Source organism: Sceloporus occidentalis, unplaced genomic scaffold, assembly GCF_023333645.1.
Source record: "Sceloporus occidentalis isolate IW3139 unplaced genomic scaffold, rSceOcc1.0.p SCAF_8, whole genome shotgun sequence".
Taxonomy (NCBI): Eukaryota; Metazoa; Chordata; class Lepidosauria; order Squamata; family Phrynosomatidae; genus Sceloporus; species Sceloporus occidentalis.
The window spans coordinates 17673411-17687517 of NW_028316988.1; the positions used below are offsets into that span (position 1 = coordinate 17673411).

General features: G+C 43.2%; 1 protein-coding gene across 3 annotated transcripts in view; it reads right to left on the reverse strand.

The window, feature by feature from the left end:
• LOC149308067 (GTPase-activating protein and VPS9 domain-containing protein 1) overlaps positions 1-13272 on the reverse strand; it is a 36936-nt gene extending 23664 nt beyond the window's left edge. For 2 of the 3 annotated variants that reach the window (XM_089535014.1, XM_089535015.1), the window contains exons 1-3: positions 13023-13272; positions 2191-2410; positions 777-1620 (exon numbers count right to left, since the gene is read on the reverse strand). In XM_089535014.1, coding sequence (XP_089391140.1) covers positions 777-1620; positions 2191-2410; position 13023 — 1065 coding nt within the window. In that variant the 5' untranslated portion in view covers positions 13024-13272. Of the gene's footprint in view, positions 1-776; positions 1621-2190; positions 2411-10524; positions 10617-13022 lie in introns of those variants that run through there. The other variant, XM_089535013.1, reaches the window with a different exon arrangement.
• Between the last annotated feature and the right edge of the window lie 835 nt (positions 13273-14107).

Here is a 14107-nt window from a genome sequence, read left to right on the forward strand (position 1 = left end):
AACTACACCGAGCATGGACAAAAATGAAGTATAGTTACTGCGTGTTTGGGAGGCACCCCATAATTTGTGTATGTACAAAAGTATTTAGGAAAATAACTAAAGGTAAAGGGGAAATTAAGAAAGCTCCAATAAAGGCTGGGCATGCTCAGTAGCCACAGAATACTAAGTGTGTGTTAGCAATGAGGAACCGAAAACAATGGTGTTCAGACAGAAGACAATGACAGTTCACATTCCTGGGATTTGTAGTTTGGTGAGGTATTCAGCCTGGTCTGTCAGAGAGCACTGGTGCCTCACCAAATGACAAATTCCTGGATTCTGTAGGATAGACTTATTGCAATTAAAGTGGTATCAAACTACTTTAATTATGTAGAATGGATACACCGTAAGAAGGAATCAATGGGTCTCACAGCTTAAGAAAGACCATTCTGCCTGACAGCCCCTTAGTGCCTAATCATTTTCCATCTTTATGTTACTACAGATTAATATGGCTAAGGGTGATATAGTAGTTTGACCATTGGACTATGACTATAGAGACCAGGGTTCTATTCCCAGATTGGCCATAAAACCCAGTGGGGTGATCTTGGGCAAGTCACATTCTCTCAGCTTCAGAGGAACGCCATGGCAAACCTCCTTTGAAAATCTTGTCAAGAAAAACCCATGATAGGTTTGCCTTACGATCACTGTAAGTCAGAAATGACTTGCAAACACACAACAACAACAAAGAATAGACGCATATCTATACATGTATTTATATGCCTATTTTAAGGCCATCATACCTGCATCAGGTTAAACCTTGCCACTTCATTGATGGGGGCATCAGAAATAATCCCATATTGTTCAGGATTGACAACAGCAGGGCAAATGAAGCAGGCCAGGAGAAGGTCTGTGCACATGGCTCTCACTTCCCCAACATCCAGCCTGTCAACACACGAGAGTGTTTTGTACATCTGGGACACGATCCACCGCAAGCTATGAGGAAAGCAGTACGTGTTCTGCTTGAGGTAACCAATGAACTTGTTCACCAAAGTCACCAGCTTGGCTTCATTGGACTCCACCATCTCCTGAACTTTTTGCCGGAACCTTTCTGTACCCTTCTCTCCAAACAGCTTCTCCTGCTGGGCAGGCGAGAAGCGGTCGATCAATTTGTTGGGGTCAGTTTCCAGGTGGTCTTCGTCCTCGACCAGCAGTTGCATGATGGGCTCATGCAACGTGGCGGTGAGGAAAAGCTTGGCAGAAAAAAGCCCCTCCGAGAAGAGTTTGAACAGAATACTGAAGGCACAAGTGCCTCTCCTCAGAAGCCGCCTGGGGTTATCGCTCTCCTTGAGTTCAAACTCAATCAAGTAGCGCAAGACCTGGAGGAGATAGCTTTCATCTTCAGGCATGATGCAGTTGCCATAGATGGAGGTAAAGACTGTATGAATGACACTTTGCGTATTCTCTTGGTTGAGCTTCTCCCCAGCAACCAGGCAGGAAGCGATAAGACGAGGATTCTCACGCAGACGGTTGAGGAATTCTCCGTAGGCTGTCTCCTGAAAGCCCAGCTGCTTGTATCCATCCACAAACTGCGTATCCTCTAAGACCTTAGCATGTTGGCAACATTCAGCAGGGGAAGCTTCAGCACTGAAATAAAATAAATTAATGAAGCCAGTTACATTAATCACACCTGAAATGTACAATTCTCAGAGTTGGCTCAACAAAGGGAAAAAGAAGGATATGTTCAGTATTTATCATGAAAGTCCATCCACATATACAAAAGATATCCTAGGTTGGGGTATTTCCTGTTGCCACTCCCAAGATACCAAGGGTCATGCTAAATGTTGCAAGATTTGACCAGAACATAACTCTAAACATTTCTCCCAAAAGGGGATTAGTAAAGATGGTCATGGAGGTGGCTACAGAACAGGTAGAATAAGGAGTAGGATGGACAGGGCCAAAATCCATTAATGAAACACACATTCGTTGTATCAATGGAGCACTTCCTTCTGCTGCCTGAAATAGTACTGTTCTGGAGTATTCCACTTGTTTTACACTTCAGGATCAACTCAAACCTACATATTCTATATACCAGGTCAGATGGTCTATATGACATGTATGGATATATGCATAATTCCTTCAGGGCTTCAGTGTACAAAGCACTTAAAGTATGTTTTGGAACGGGGAATGGGGATTCAACTTCTGATGTGCCATTACCTCGTTATGATTAATCGGTCCAAGTTAATCCTCTGCTGCTTGGATATCCATGCTGTGCGGTACAGCTTTTCCGCTGTCTTCAGCACTTCTGCATTCAGCCTCTGGATAAGCTGCTTTTCAGAGTTGACATACAGCCGCTCCTGCTTGAGGTGATGAGCCAACGTGTGAATGTCCAGCTTCACCATCTTTAAAGAGGGACAGCAGAATGCTGGGTTACTCACTGCAAAAGTAGGAAAACAGAATAAGATCAGCTTTCATCTGATGCCATGAAGAATTCATAAGGCCTTTTCAGTGGCAGCAACACCGCTGTAGAACTCCCCTCCAACAAAGATTCACCGAACTCACTCTTCTCAGCCTTTGAGAGATTATAGATTATAGAAAGCATTATTTAAGCCAGTTTTCCATCTGTGACCATCTGCTTTGTGTTTCTGATAAAATGTTAGTCCTGCTGCCTGATCGGATTTTAAAGAAGGGATAGGCAAATTGGTGTCCACCAGATGCTTTGAACTGTTAACTATCATCAAGTCAACTTCAACTTATGGCAACCCTATGAATGAGAGACTTCCAAGTTGCCCTATCATGAAAAGCCCTACCCAGGTCTTGCCTACTCAGGGCTGTGAACTACATATCCCAAAATTAGTGGCAACTGGCTATATGCACTGGGGCTTTGAGGAATCTTCTTTCAATGGCTCTAAAGGGCAACACTATCTGCCACCATTTTAAACTACTGTTTACTGTTTTAATGATGGGAATGTTGTTGTTTTGTTACACTGTACTCCTTTTTGAATGATAAACCACTTTGTTTTGTTTTCTTAAAAGAAAGCAGAATTCACATATTAAACTAAAACTAAACCAGTCCAAACTGAAAATCTGCAAGCATAGAGATTTCCGAAGCACAGGAGTTTCCTCCTTTTAATTCCTTCCTGTTTTAGCACCTGAAACAAATAGGCCTTTCAAAAGCGAGAACTGCTATCTTTTGGTTAGTCTTCGGTACCAAAAACTTAGTCCATGATTTCAAAAAGCCCCCGTTTCAAAAATAACAGCATGTAAATGTTTGCCACCGCCATGTTTGGTACTTCACAAAGGAACAATTTAATAAAAAAATCAAAATAAAACTATTCACATTTTTATGGTAATTTAGCCCTTCACGCAATACACATTTGCAAAACATTGTGTGGGATAATTTTATTCATCTGGCTACAAAAAGGGGACACTTTTCAATACTGCCAAACGCAAACAGCCAGCCACATTCAAGTGTAGGGAAAAGAATGAGTAGCATTTTAACAGGGAAACATCATTCAGTTCGACAGAAAATTGTACCCTGCTTTTTCTGGGCCTGGGCAGCTTGCAACAAAGGAAACCTGCTTTACCATTTAAAACCATAAATTCAGTTTAAAATACAGCAAAAAAAATAAATAAATAAAGGCAGAGAGCACATGCATAAAACAACCTTTAAACAAACACTAACAATAAACAAGGTTGTTTTTCATCAAAGAGAGGGAAAGGATCTAGAGAGAGGAGACCAAATGTAACTGATGGGACAAAGTGCTTCACAAGAGGAAGTCTTCTCTTTCTGGAATCAGGGAGCGAGTACTTTTCCCTAAAGTCCAAGAGGATTTTCTAAAGAAAGGATAATAAACCTGATACTAGGTTATCCAACCACCTAAATATTTTATGACAGCATTTAAACATGCCCAGGTTCTTGGGCATCAGCTATTTAAGGCCTGGAGCCTAGAAGTGCCACCCTGGTCTAGGGCTGGCTCAAGATAATTTGCTGGCAAAGCCCAAAAATATACATCTCTCCCTTCCCCATTTAATATACTGGGGCAGTAAGTCCCACTGAAATGGATCAGGAGCACGACCAAATCCCTACTGTATGTGGTATATATTACAGATGAACTTATATGCTGCAGCATTCCCATTCCTGTCGAAGAGCCCCACCTTCCTGTGCAAGCCCCATGCAATGTATTGGCTTGTTGTTGTGTGTCTTTAAGTCATTTCTGACTTCTGGCAACCCTAAGGTGAACATATCATGGGATTTTCTTGGCAAGGAATATATTGGTACAGAGAACTATTTTGCAATCCCAGGTCAGATCTGGGTATTACAACAGGGGAGGAGGAGAACCATTGGCACACAATATTTTTGGGCTTCATCTCCCAGCAGTGCTAGTCAGCATGGCCAATGGAATGGGACTGTGGAAGCGGTGTTTCAAAACATTCAGAGAGCTAAAGGTTCCCAAGCCCAGTTCACAGTGTTTAAAACCTGCTGAGATGGCCTTGAGTCAGTCATAGCAGGGCCTCAAAACAAAACCTCCTACTTTTAACTCTGTAATCCAGCAGGATACCAAAGTTCAGGAACAGGCTCAAGAGTCAAAACTGAGGAACCTTTATTAAGGAGCTATACATCCAGTCTGGTGACTTTCATTGTTAGAACTGACCTGCAAACGTTAAATCACATAATTAAACTACACAAAATTCAAACTTCAGGCAGGCTAAATTCTTATCCGTCAAAATTAACAAACTCCTGACCAGTTCTAGCCACAGAGGCTGGAGTCCTTTCCCCTTCCTTTGCATTTCAACCTTGCTGTATCCCCTACCTTTACCTGTATGCTGCCAGCCAGAGTCCAGAATAGCAAGACCAACCTTGCCAAGAAGCCAATGCAATAATAGGCACAAGCCAATGCTGCTTTGGAAGAAGTACCAACACTATCTGTGTGAATAAAAGCGATACTTGAATTCAGTGAAATGGGAAGCCCAAGAAGAAAAAGACTTGCAAGAGATGACTGTGTGTCAGTCTCACTTTCACCACTGTCTAAGCTGATGCTGAAAGAACAGCTTTGCCCTGAAAGCCTCTCACGTTACCATGAATCACTGATCCGAAGTTATGGAAGTCAATGGACGTTCCTTCCTTCCCTTTGGTTTCTGGAGAAAATATTACCCATCATTTACTCAGCACCGTTGTGTTATGCTGGAAAAATTGTTGACTACAGTCTTGCTTAAGAGAAAGTGGTACAAAATGCATTGGTTCTTTAAAAATAAAAAAGCAGAACTTTCACAAGCATCAGCGTATGAATTCAACCAATGTAAATTTGCCGATCCTGTTTTAAAGTACAAATCTGTAATGCTCCCTGTTGTATTCAAAAGCCAACAACAAGAATAAAAGCCCCCCTGGTTTGTGTAATGGACTCAACGAAGTGAGTCCCCCTCTGGCAAACTGCTCTCTTGTCTGCCTGCAATTCCTGGCCAGGAGGCAAAGGCTTAAATGCCAGGCTAATCTATTCATTTTTGACAGCTTCATGTGAAAATGACATTTCCACTGCAAGACATCAAAAGAGACGGAACAGGGGTTCCTATATTTAGAAATCAAAGATCGCTAAAGCCGCTAAATGGGCTAACTCTGGCTTATCAGACCCTCATCCTGCATGAAGCACAGAAGAAATTCAATGAGGTTTGCAAGCCAATGGAGGCAAAGATGATATATGTCTGTGGCAATTTATATGGAATTGTCAGAAAAATTCTTACCATTATGAAAAAGTTGGGGTAAGAACAAAGAAAGAGGGCTTCATACTCATAACGTTTAGGTTAGGGAAGAAAAGGCTAAGAGGTGGCATGATAGCTATGTGTAAGTATTTGAAAGGATGTCGTATGGTAGAAGGAGCAAGGGTATTTTCTGCTGCTCCAGAGAAGCAGCAATGGATTCAAACTATAGCAAAAAGAGATCCTACTAAAACATTAGGAAGCGCTTCCTCAAGATAAGAGATGTTTGACAATGGAACATGCTGCCTCCGAGAGTGGTAGATTCTCCTTTTTTGGAGGTTTTTAAACAGAGACTGAATGACCATCTGTCAGGAGTGCTTTGACTGTGTATTCCTGCATGACAATGGGTTGGAGTGGATGGTCTTTGTGGTCTCTTCCAGTTCTACGAAGTGTGTTCAGCGTACATGAGGTCTTTAAAAATTTCACAGAGCTGGTGGGAGAGATACGAAGGGAAGACAAATGGAGGCAAGTACCAGTTTAGAACACAAAAAAATCTAGGTATAATTTGAAAGGAGGATGAAGGGGGTCAAGCTACAGAGTGCATGGGGAAAGTAGAGAAGTATCTCTGAAGATGAGAGCCACAGATGCTGGTGAAACGTCAGGAAGAAACTCTTCTAGAACATGGCCACAGAGCCTGAAAAACCCACAAAAAACTATGGATGCCAGCCATGAAAGCCTTCGACTTCACATATTTGAGAACACTCAGGGACTAGCAACTAAGAAGAAACCACCTGCTATGAAAAACGGAAGGTAGATTCTGTCTTTACTAGAAGTGGCTCCAAGCACAGAGCTTCTCTTTTCCCACCAAGTATGACTGGCAACCATTCCCTTACCTGTAAGGAAGAGAAGGCATACAACTAGGGCAGCCTTCCCCAAACTGACACCCTCCTGATGAGCTGGACCAGGGACGTAGCTAGGATTTTAGGAAGGGGGGGGGCAGACTAAGTGCCACCATTATAATGGGGCTTGGGTGTGGCGGCACAGCAGCACACACCATTCATTTTTCGAATGGAAGGGGGGGTCCAGACCCCAAGACCCCCCCCCCTTGGCTACGTCCCTGGCTGGACTATAACTTCACCATCCCTAGCCAGCATGTCTGTTGGTAAAGCGCTGAATTAAGGCTACAACGAGGGGGTTATATAGTTGTATCTTTGTTGCCTCTAGTTGTTGACAACCAAGCTTCCTTTTCTATCTATCACCACCGCCTAAAATTCTGTTCCTTGACTCCTCCAGACTGGGATAAAATGCTTGGAATGAGATAAGATTATACCAGAGTACACAGAAACATGTTGCGGTATCTCCTTCTTTGTTCCTTGACACAACAGCCAGCCTGGCTTTGTTGACCAACCTCATGTTGTCATACAAGAATTATAGCCAATGTTGATTTATTACATGCACACAGACCAAAGGAATTTATTAAAAGCCCTTAGAGCACTAAAAAGATTTTGATTTCACATCACTTGGCCATAGCAGCCAATACAGGATTCATCACCCAATGCCAAATTGGGCGTCTACAACATAAACCAATGCAAAACAGTGGCCACTCCATTTGCACAAGACACTTCTCAAAACAGACCTGAAGATTTCCTCTGTTGTGTTTTTCTTTCCTACTTCAATAATGTATGTGAAAGGCTCTGCTTTTCACTGCCCAATGTTCAAATTAAATATCTGAAACATCATAAATGTCACAAAATGCATTCACCTTTCTAAATAAAAGGCATGCTTCCTTATGAGTTCCAGTACCTCTCACAAACATCTAAGTAGTCACTTCCTTAAAGTGGCCTGTGGCAACCTGCCACAAGGAAACCAGGCAGGGAGAACCTTTGCAAACCGCTAAGGAGTTGGTTTTATTCCTTTCGGATCATCAACGTGGCACCAGTGCCAAACACATATATATGAGGGGCCAGGAGAGTAACCTTTGTGACTCATGTACCAAGTGGAAATACATATATACTGCCGTTAATAAACTCACTTGCTGGCTTGTTTCTGTGTAATGGTTACCAGGATTGCAGAAGCACCCAACTGCATGGCTCACCTCAAACTCTGATAGCAGCCCCTTCAAATCTGCAATGTTATTGTTTCCAGCTATGCTAGTTTCAATGACACAAAAGATGGGAAGCTGAAATGAAACCAGTCATGAAACCTTGAAATGCCCACCCTCATGTTCCAGCACTTAAAAATCATTTTTTTAGGTACGTAGGAAATGAAACTAGTTTTCCAGCCCAGCAAGTCGGGAATTCAATATGGCTCTGAACAACTAGGAAAAAGAATGAAAGCAGGAGTAAAAATACTTCTAACCAGAATGTATAGATATTGTGGGATTCAACCAAGAGTAGCACACTTTAACACCTATTGAACTCAGTTGGAATAAGTAAGCATATGCTTTTAAATTTTAAATTAAGTGGTCAAGTTTGGTTGGATAGTACCTGGGGCATCCACAGAATACATACAATGTTGTCTCTTGAAACCCTGCAAGGGATTTAATGCTTATGGCACCAACCGCATCCTAAGGTTCATTATGTACACTGCTTTCATTTTACTCCTGGAAAGAAGGACATAAAGCAAATTACTCTACTTCCTATAGTAAACTTCCTCTAAGGATGTATTCCCATTGTGACCCCAATAGTCTTTTATGCATCAACTTGAAGGTACACTCTCTCTTTCTCTTACACAGAGTGAGTTATACCCCACCGCAACGAACATTAATTGTGATGTTTTCATCACAGGAGCATAAATGGCTACCCATGAAGAGGAGAAAACCCTAAACATGACTTCTCAGCCAGTCAATATATTCCAATCAAATATTCCTATATTCAATGAGCCAGAAAATCATGGTTGATAAAGGAGTTATTCAGGAATCACCTACTGAATTGAAATGAGTTCAGATTTGCAGGTCCAGATGAACTGCATCTCAGAGCATTAAAGGAACTTCACAGAAGCACTTACCATCGTCTTTTGAGATATCTAGGAGAACAGGCAAGGTGCGAAAGGACTGGAATAGAGCAAACACTGCCCTTCTCTTCAAATAAAAAGACGATCCAGGGAACTACAGAGCAGTCGCCCTGACCTCAATACAAGGGAAAATATGAGGGTGGATTATACAGGAGTCTGTCTGATGACAATGCAGTGCTCAGGAGGAGCCAGCATGGTTTTGCCATGAACAAACCCTGCAGGACTCATCTTATATGTTTGATGATGATGATGATGATGATGATGATGTTAATGCTGTGTATGTCATTTAGCTGGATTTCAGCAAAGCATCTGATATGGTTCCCCGTAATATTTTGATTAGCAAAGTGCTTAAATGTGGAATAGATGAGAACACTTTCAGATGGAGCCATAGGTGCTCAAAGAGATGTCTGTCTGTCTCTGCTTCAGACTGGAAGGAGGCTGTGAATGGAGTGCCTCAGGGTTTTGTCCTTAGGCCAAACCTTCAACCGTTTTTAACAATGACTTAGATGATGGGTGGAGGGAACCCTTATCTGGTTTGCAGGTGACACACAACTAGGAGGGGTGGCTGACACATTGGGAGATAGGAGCAGAATCCAAAAGGGCCTAAGAACCTGAATAAACGGGGCAGAATTTATTAAAATGAAAGTCTATAGAGACAAATGCAAAATCCTACATTTAGGCCACAAAAACCAAAACCATAAGATGTGGGATATATGGCTCACCCTATGCAAAAAGGATCTTGGGGTTATTGTTAATCACAAATTGAGCATGAGCCAGCAGTGTGATGCTGCAGCAAAGAAGGCAAAAGCTATTTTAATCTGCATTCATCGAACCATAGTTTGCAAATTGGAGGAAATAATAATCCCATTGTATTCTGCATTGCTGAAGCCTCATCTGGCGTACTGCATTCAGTTTTGGCTGCCTCATTTTGAGAAGGATATCTAGTGATTCCCAAACCCTGGCCTTCCAGGCGGTTTGGACCTTCGCTCCCAGAGTCCCATTGGCCAAGACGGCTGAGGCTCCTGGGAAGTGAAGTCCAAAAAAACCCCCCTGAAGGACCAGAGTTTGGGAATCCCTGAATTGGAGCAGGTTCAAAGAAGGGCAACAAGGATGACAAGGAGAACATGGCAATGGCAAACCCCTCTGAGGAGATCTGGCCAAGAAAACCCCTGGACAGCCTCACCTTCAGGGTCGCCCTGAGTTGGAGATGACTTGAAGGCACACAGTAAAACAACAACAAACACACACATATATACACATAAACACAGCATACATACATAAACACACACACACATATATATATATATATAGTATCAATATATGCATATATGAATATAGTGTGTGTGTATGTGCAGACATATATAAAATACATATATATATAGATATGTAAGTATGTATATATAAAGAGCAAAAATTATATATATATATAAACATAAATGTATGCTTATACATACATTGAGTGTGTATGTACACACATATGTAAAATACATATATAGATGTGTGTGTGTGTGTATATATATATATAGCAAAAATTATATGGAGAGAGAAAACATATAATAGAGTGTGTGTGTATGTACGCAACACACACACACACACACACACACATATATATATATATATCTATGAAACCCTGCCTAAGCTGTGAAGCGCCCAATGGGAGGAGGGTCAGTGCAAAATCTATGGAGGAGGTGGGTCTGGGGTGCTCTGGAGGCGGGGTTCCTAAGGCAGCAAGCGAGGCCCTCCAAGGGAAGACCTCCACTTCCCTTCCCTTCCCTTCCTCCGACGAGGGGCCCCCTTTGGCCCCTTCCCAGGCCCAGCCTCCCTCCGCCGCCCGAAGGGACCCACCTGGAAGGGAGACCTCCGCCACAGACACAGCCACTGCCACTGCCGCTCCTTGGGCCTCTCCCGCCCGAAGACCGCCGCCGCCGCCCAGCCAGCCTCCTCCTCCTCCTCCGCCTTCCTGCCCTGCGCTGCCTTAGCCCTCGCTCTCTCGCTCGCTCACCCTGTACGCCGGGGCCAGGGCCGTCGCCACGAATGCGCATGCGTCAGAACGGCGCGCCCCGGAGCACGACGGGAATGGTAGTCCGCCAGGAAGGAGGGGAGAAAATGGCGGCGCGGGAGTGGGCGGGGCTTAATGGCCTTCCTTTGGAGGAGGAGGAGCTGAGAGGGAGAGAGAGAGTGTGTGTGTGTGTGTATATATATATATATATATATATGCATGCAGGAATGAGGAATTCCCAGTCGGAGCAGCCCTGGCAGATGGCCCCCCAGCCTCTGTTTAAAGACCCCCAAAGAAGGAGACTCCCCCACTTCCTCAGGGAGAGCTTGCTCTCTGACAGAAAGGGCTAAATGTCTCACAAGACTACACTTCCCAGTACTCCCTATCGTTCAGCCAGTTGGGCAGTTAAAGTGGTCTCAAACTGGGTTATTTCTGCAGTGTGGATGCAGCCAGGGATACATTGGGAGGAGAAGGGAGGAGAAGGGTATGGACTAGAAAGAAAGAAGTACATGGGACAAGAGGGAAGGAACCCAAAGGGGAACCAGAGCCCATTTTCCTGTGATGTTCAATGACAACTTGTAACTTGCTGTTTCTAGTTACCAATGAGTTACCTTTGCTGTTACTGTTGCAAGTTGCATTTCCAGCCTATGGGATCTTTCTAACAACCTGCTGGGTGATAATAGTAGGAAATAGTTAGAACTAGTTACATTATATACTCTGCTTTGGTTACTGTCCAAATAGAGCGCTGGATCAGCCTTTATTAGACTGGTTCAAAGAACCACAGACCTAGGCCGCAAAGGCCATGCGAAGGTCCAAACCCTGCCATGCAGGAATACACGACTAACGCACCACCAGAAGCCCACTCTGCTTAGCCTTAGTGGCAGAATGGGGTTGGCCTGGGTGGCCCTTGGGATCTCTCCCAACTCTGATTCTCTGATGTGTTGGAGCCACCGCCTCCGAGATTCTGGCTTTGGTTACTCCGGTTGGAAGACAGACGCAGCAAATCTCCTCCTCCTCCTCCTCCTTTAGGCCTGAAAGAGGCTCGGTGTGGCCATAGAGAGGGCTCCTTTTGGCCTGGGAGCGCTGCCAAACCTGGCACAAAGCTGGCACTTCAACAGCAAAGTTTGCACACCTGCGCAAAGGGTGGGGCACCTCTGAAAGTTAGTTTAGGTTTTCCAACCGCTTTAAATCCGAAGGGCATGGCGGCAGAAGCACCCACACATTACTCACGCTCCCAAGTTACTGATTTACAAAGGGCTACTCCATCCAACTATACATTGTATTATTAAATGCCCTCTTTTTATCCCAAGGTATAGCCATGTTAGCTAAATGCATCTCAGGAAGTAGGCTCAAGTCTAGGAAAACCTATGTTGCCAACTTCTTTCTTTTGGTTAGTCTCAAAGATGCTACAAGATCGCTTTGCATCCTGTTTTTATCCGTCTTTCATTCCTCGCCCTTCAGCTTAGCTTTGGTGTCTAGTGCTATGAGACCCTATGAGACTTCTTCTGCATCATCCATTATTATTATTATTAGCGAATAATAGTCATGCATAACTGTATATCCTTCGATTGTATGTTCCCTAATTCATCTCTCTAGGAATATCTGGGTCCTCCAGTGCAACTCTATGGCCAGCTTTAACCAAAAGTCACACTGAAGGACTTAGAGGTTCCTAGAGAGAACACTCCTCTAGGCCTTTGTAGCTCCTCCAGCGCAACTCTGTGGTCAATGTCTGGCAAATGTTGACCACTGAGTTGCACTGGAGGACCTAGAGACTGCTAGAGAGGTGTTCTCTCAGGTAAAAACATAGTGTGTGTTGTTATGAGGGTCCTATGCTACTAACCCCAGCGAATGTGGAGGTAAGAGTAATCCCTCCTGGGACTCATCACTACAAAACTGTCTTTCCCAAATTCCGTAGGAAGAGGGAATGAAATTAAGCCAGTTTAAATATCTGATTTAGATGTACATAGTGTCCTTTTCAAGGGATAGGCATCAGGATTGGAGAACAGTGTGCATGGAGTGGTGTGTTTTAACTCAGCTCAGTTTAACCTCTCCTGTTGGGACACGTCTTGTTTGTTATATTGGATAGGTCCCTGGTGTGGTTGCTTGATGCTACTCCCTTCACAATCTTTCTCCTGATGAAAGCCAAATGAGTCAAAGGAGTCTATGCTCAGTTAACTCCAGAACGATGTGCTCCTTTGAATTAATGTTAGGAAGTTGTACAGCAAGATATGGTGCAATGCCAAGAAATCATTGCAAAGTGCTGTTCTGCCCAGGATCATTGAGGACGGGTCTGTTCTGTTTAAGATTACGGTTTCAGTAAAAGAGAAAGCAATGCCATACTTACTTTATAGTGGCTGAGCGGCCTTGTTGTTGGTGGTGTTACTTGCCCTCAAGATCATTTCGAGAGACCTCCAAGTCATCCTCTTATCAATAGCTTTACTCAGGTCTTCCAAGCTCAGGTCTGCGGCTCCTTCGACTGGGTCTATCCACCTGAAATGTGGCCTTCCTCTGTTTCTTCTAGGGTTGCCATAATTGTCCACTAAAACCTGGGACAAAATGTAGGACAAAATCTAGACCAAACTGTAGGACAACTGCCTGACAAAACTCAGCCCAAAATGTAGGACATTTAAGAAAAAAATGAGGACCTTAACTGTCCTACATTTTGGGATGAGTTTTGTCCTGCAGTTGTCCTACAGTTTGGTCTAGATTTTGTCCTAGATTTTGTCCTGGGTTTTAGTAGACAGTTATGGCAACCCTATTACCTTCAGCTCATTGCTAACTTATGGTGAACCTAGCATGGGGTTTTATGGGGCTAAGAGTATGAGACTCGCCCAAGGATTTTTCTAGGCCATTTTATATATATATATATATATATATATATATGACTGTGTGCCTTCAAGACCCTATGAATTTCAATGGATTTTTCTAGGCTATATAAATGATTGTGTGCCTTGAAGGCCCTATGAATTTCATAGGGTTTTCCCAGTGGGTTTGCACAGCCAAGCAGGGAACCAAGGCACAATATAAATAATAATAATAATATAATGTGCCTGTATATATATGTGTGTGTGTGTGTTTAATAGGGTTTCTGCTTCTCTAAGTCATACAGTAAATATGGGCTCTAATCTATGTAGTATATATATATGTGTGTGTGTGTGTGTGTGTGTGTGTGTATGTGTATATATTTAATAGGGTTTCTGCTTGCTTCTCTAAGTCATACTGTATATATGGACCCTAGTCTATGTAGTCTCTCTCTCTCTCTCTCTAATGTGCCTGTATATGTGTGTTTGTATGTATGTGTGTTTGTATGTATGTGTGTACACACACACACACACACATATATATAATAGGGCTTCTGCTGCTTCTGTAAGTCATACTGTGAGGTTTCAGGCCTACTTTCTCTCCTTTGACTATCAATTATATGCTTGA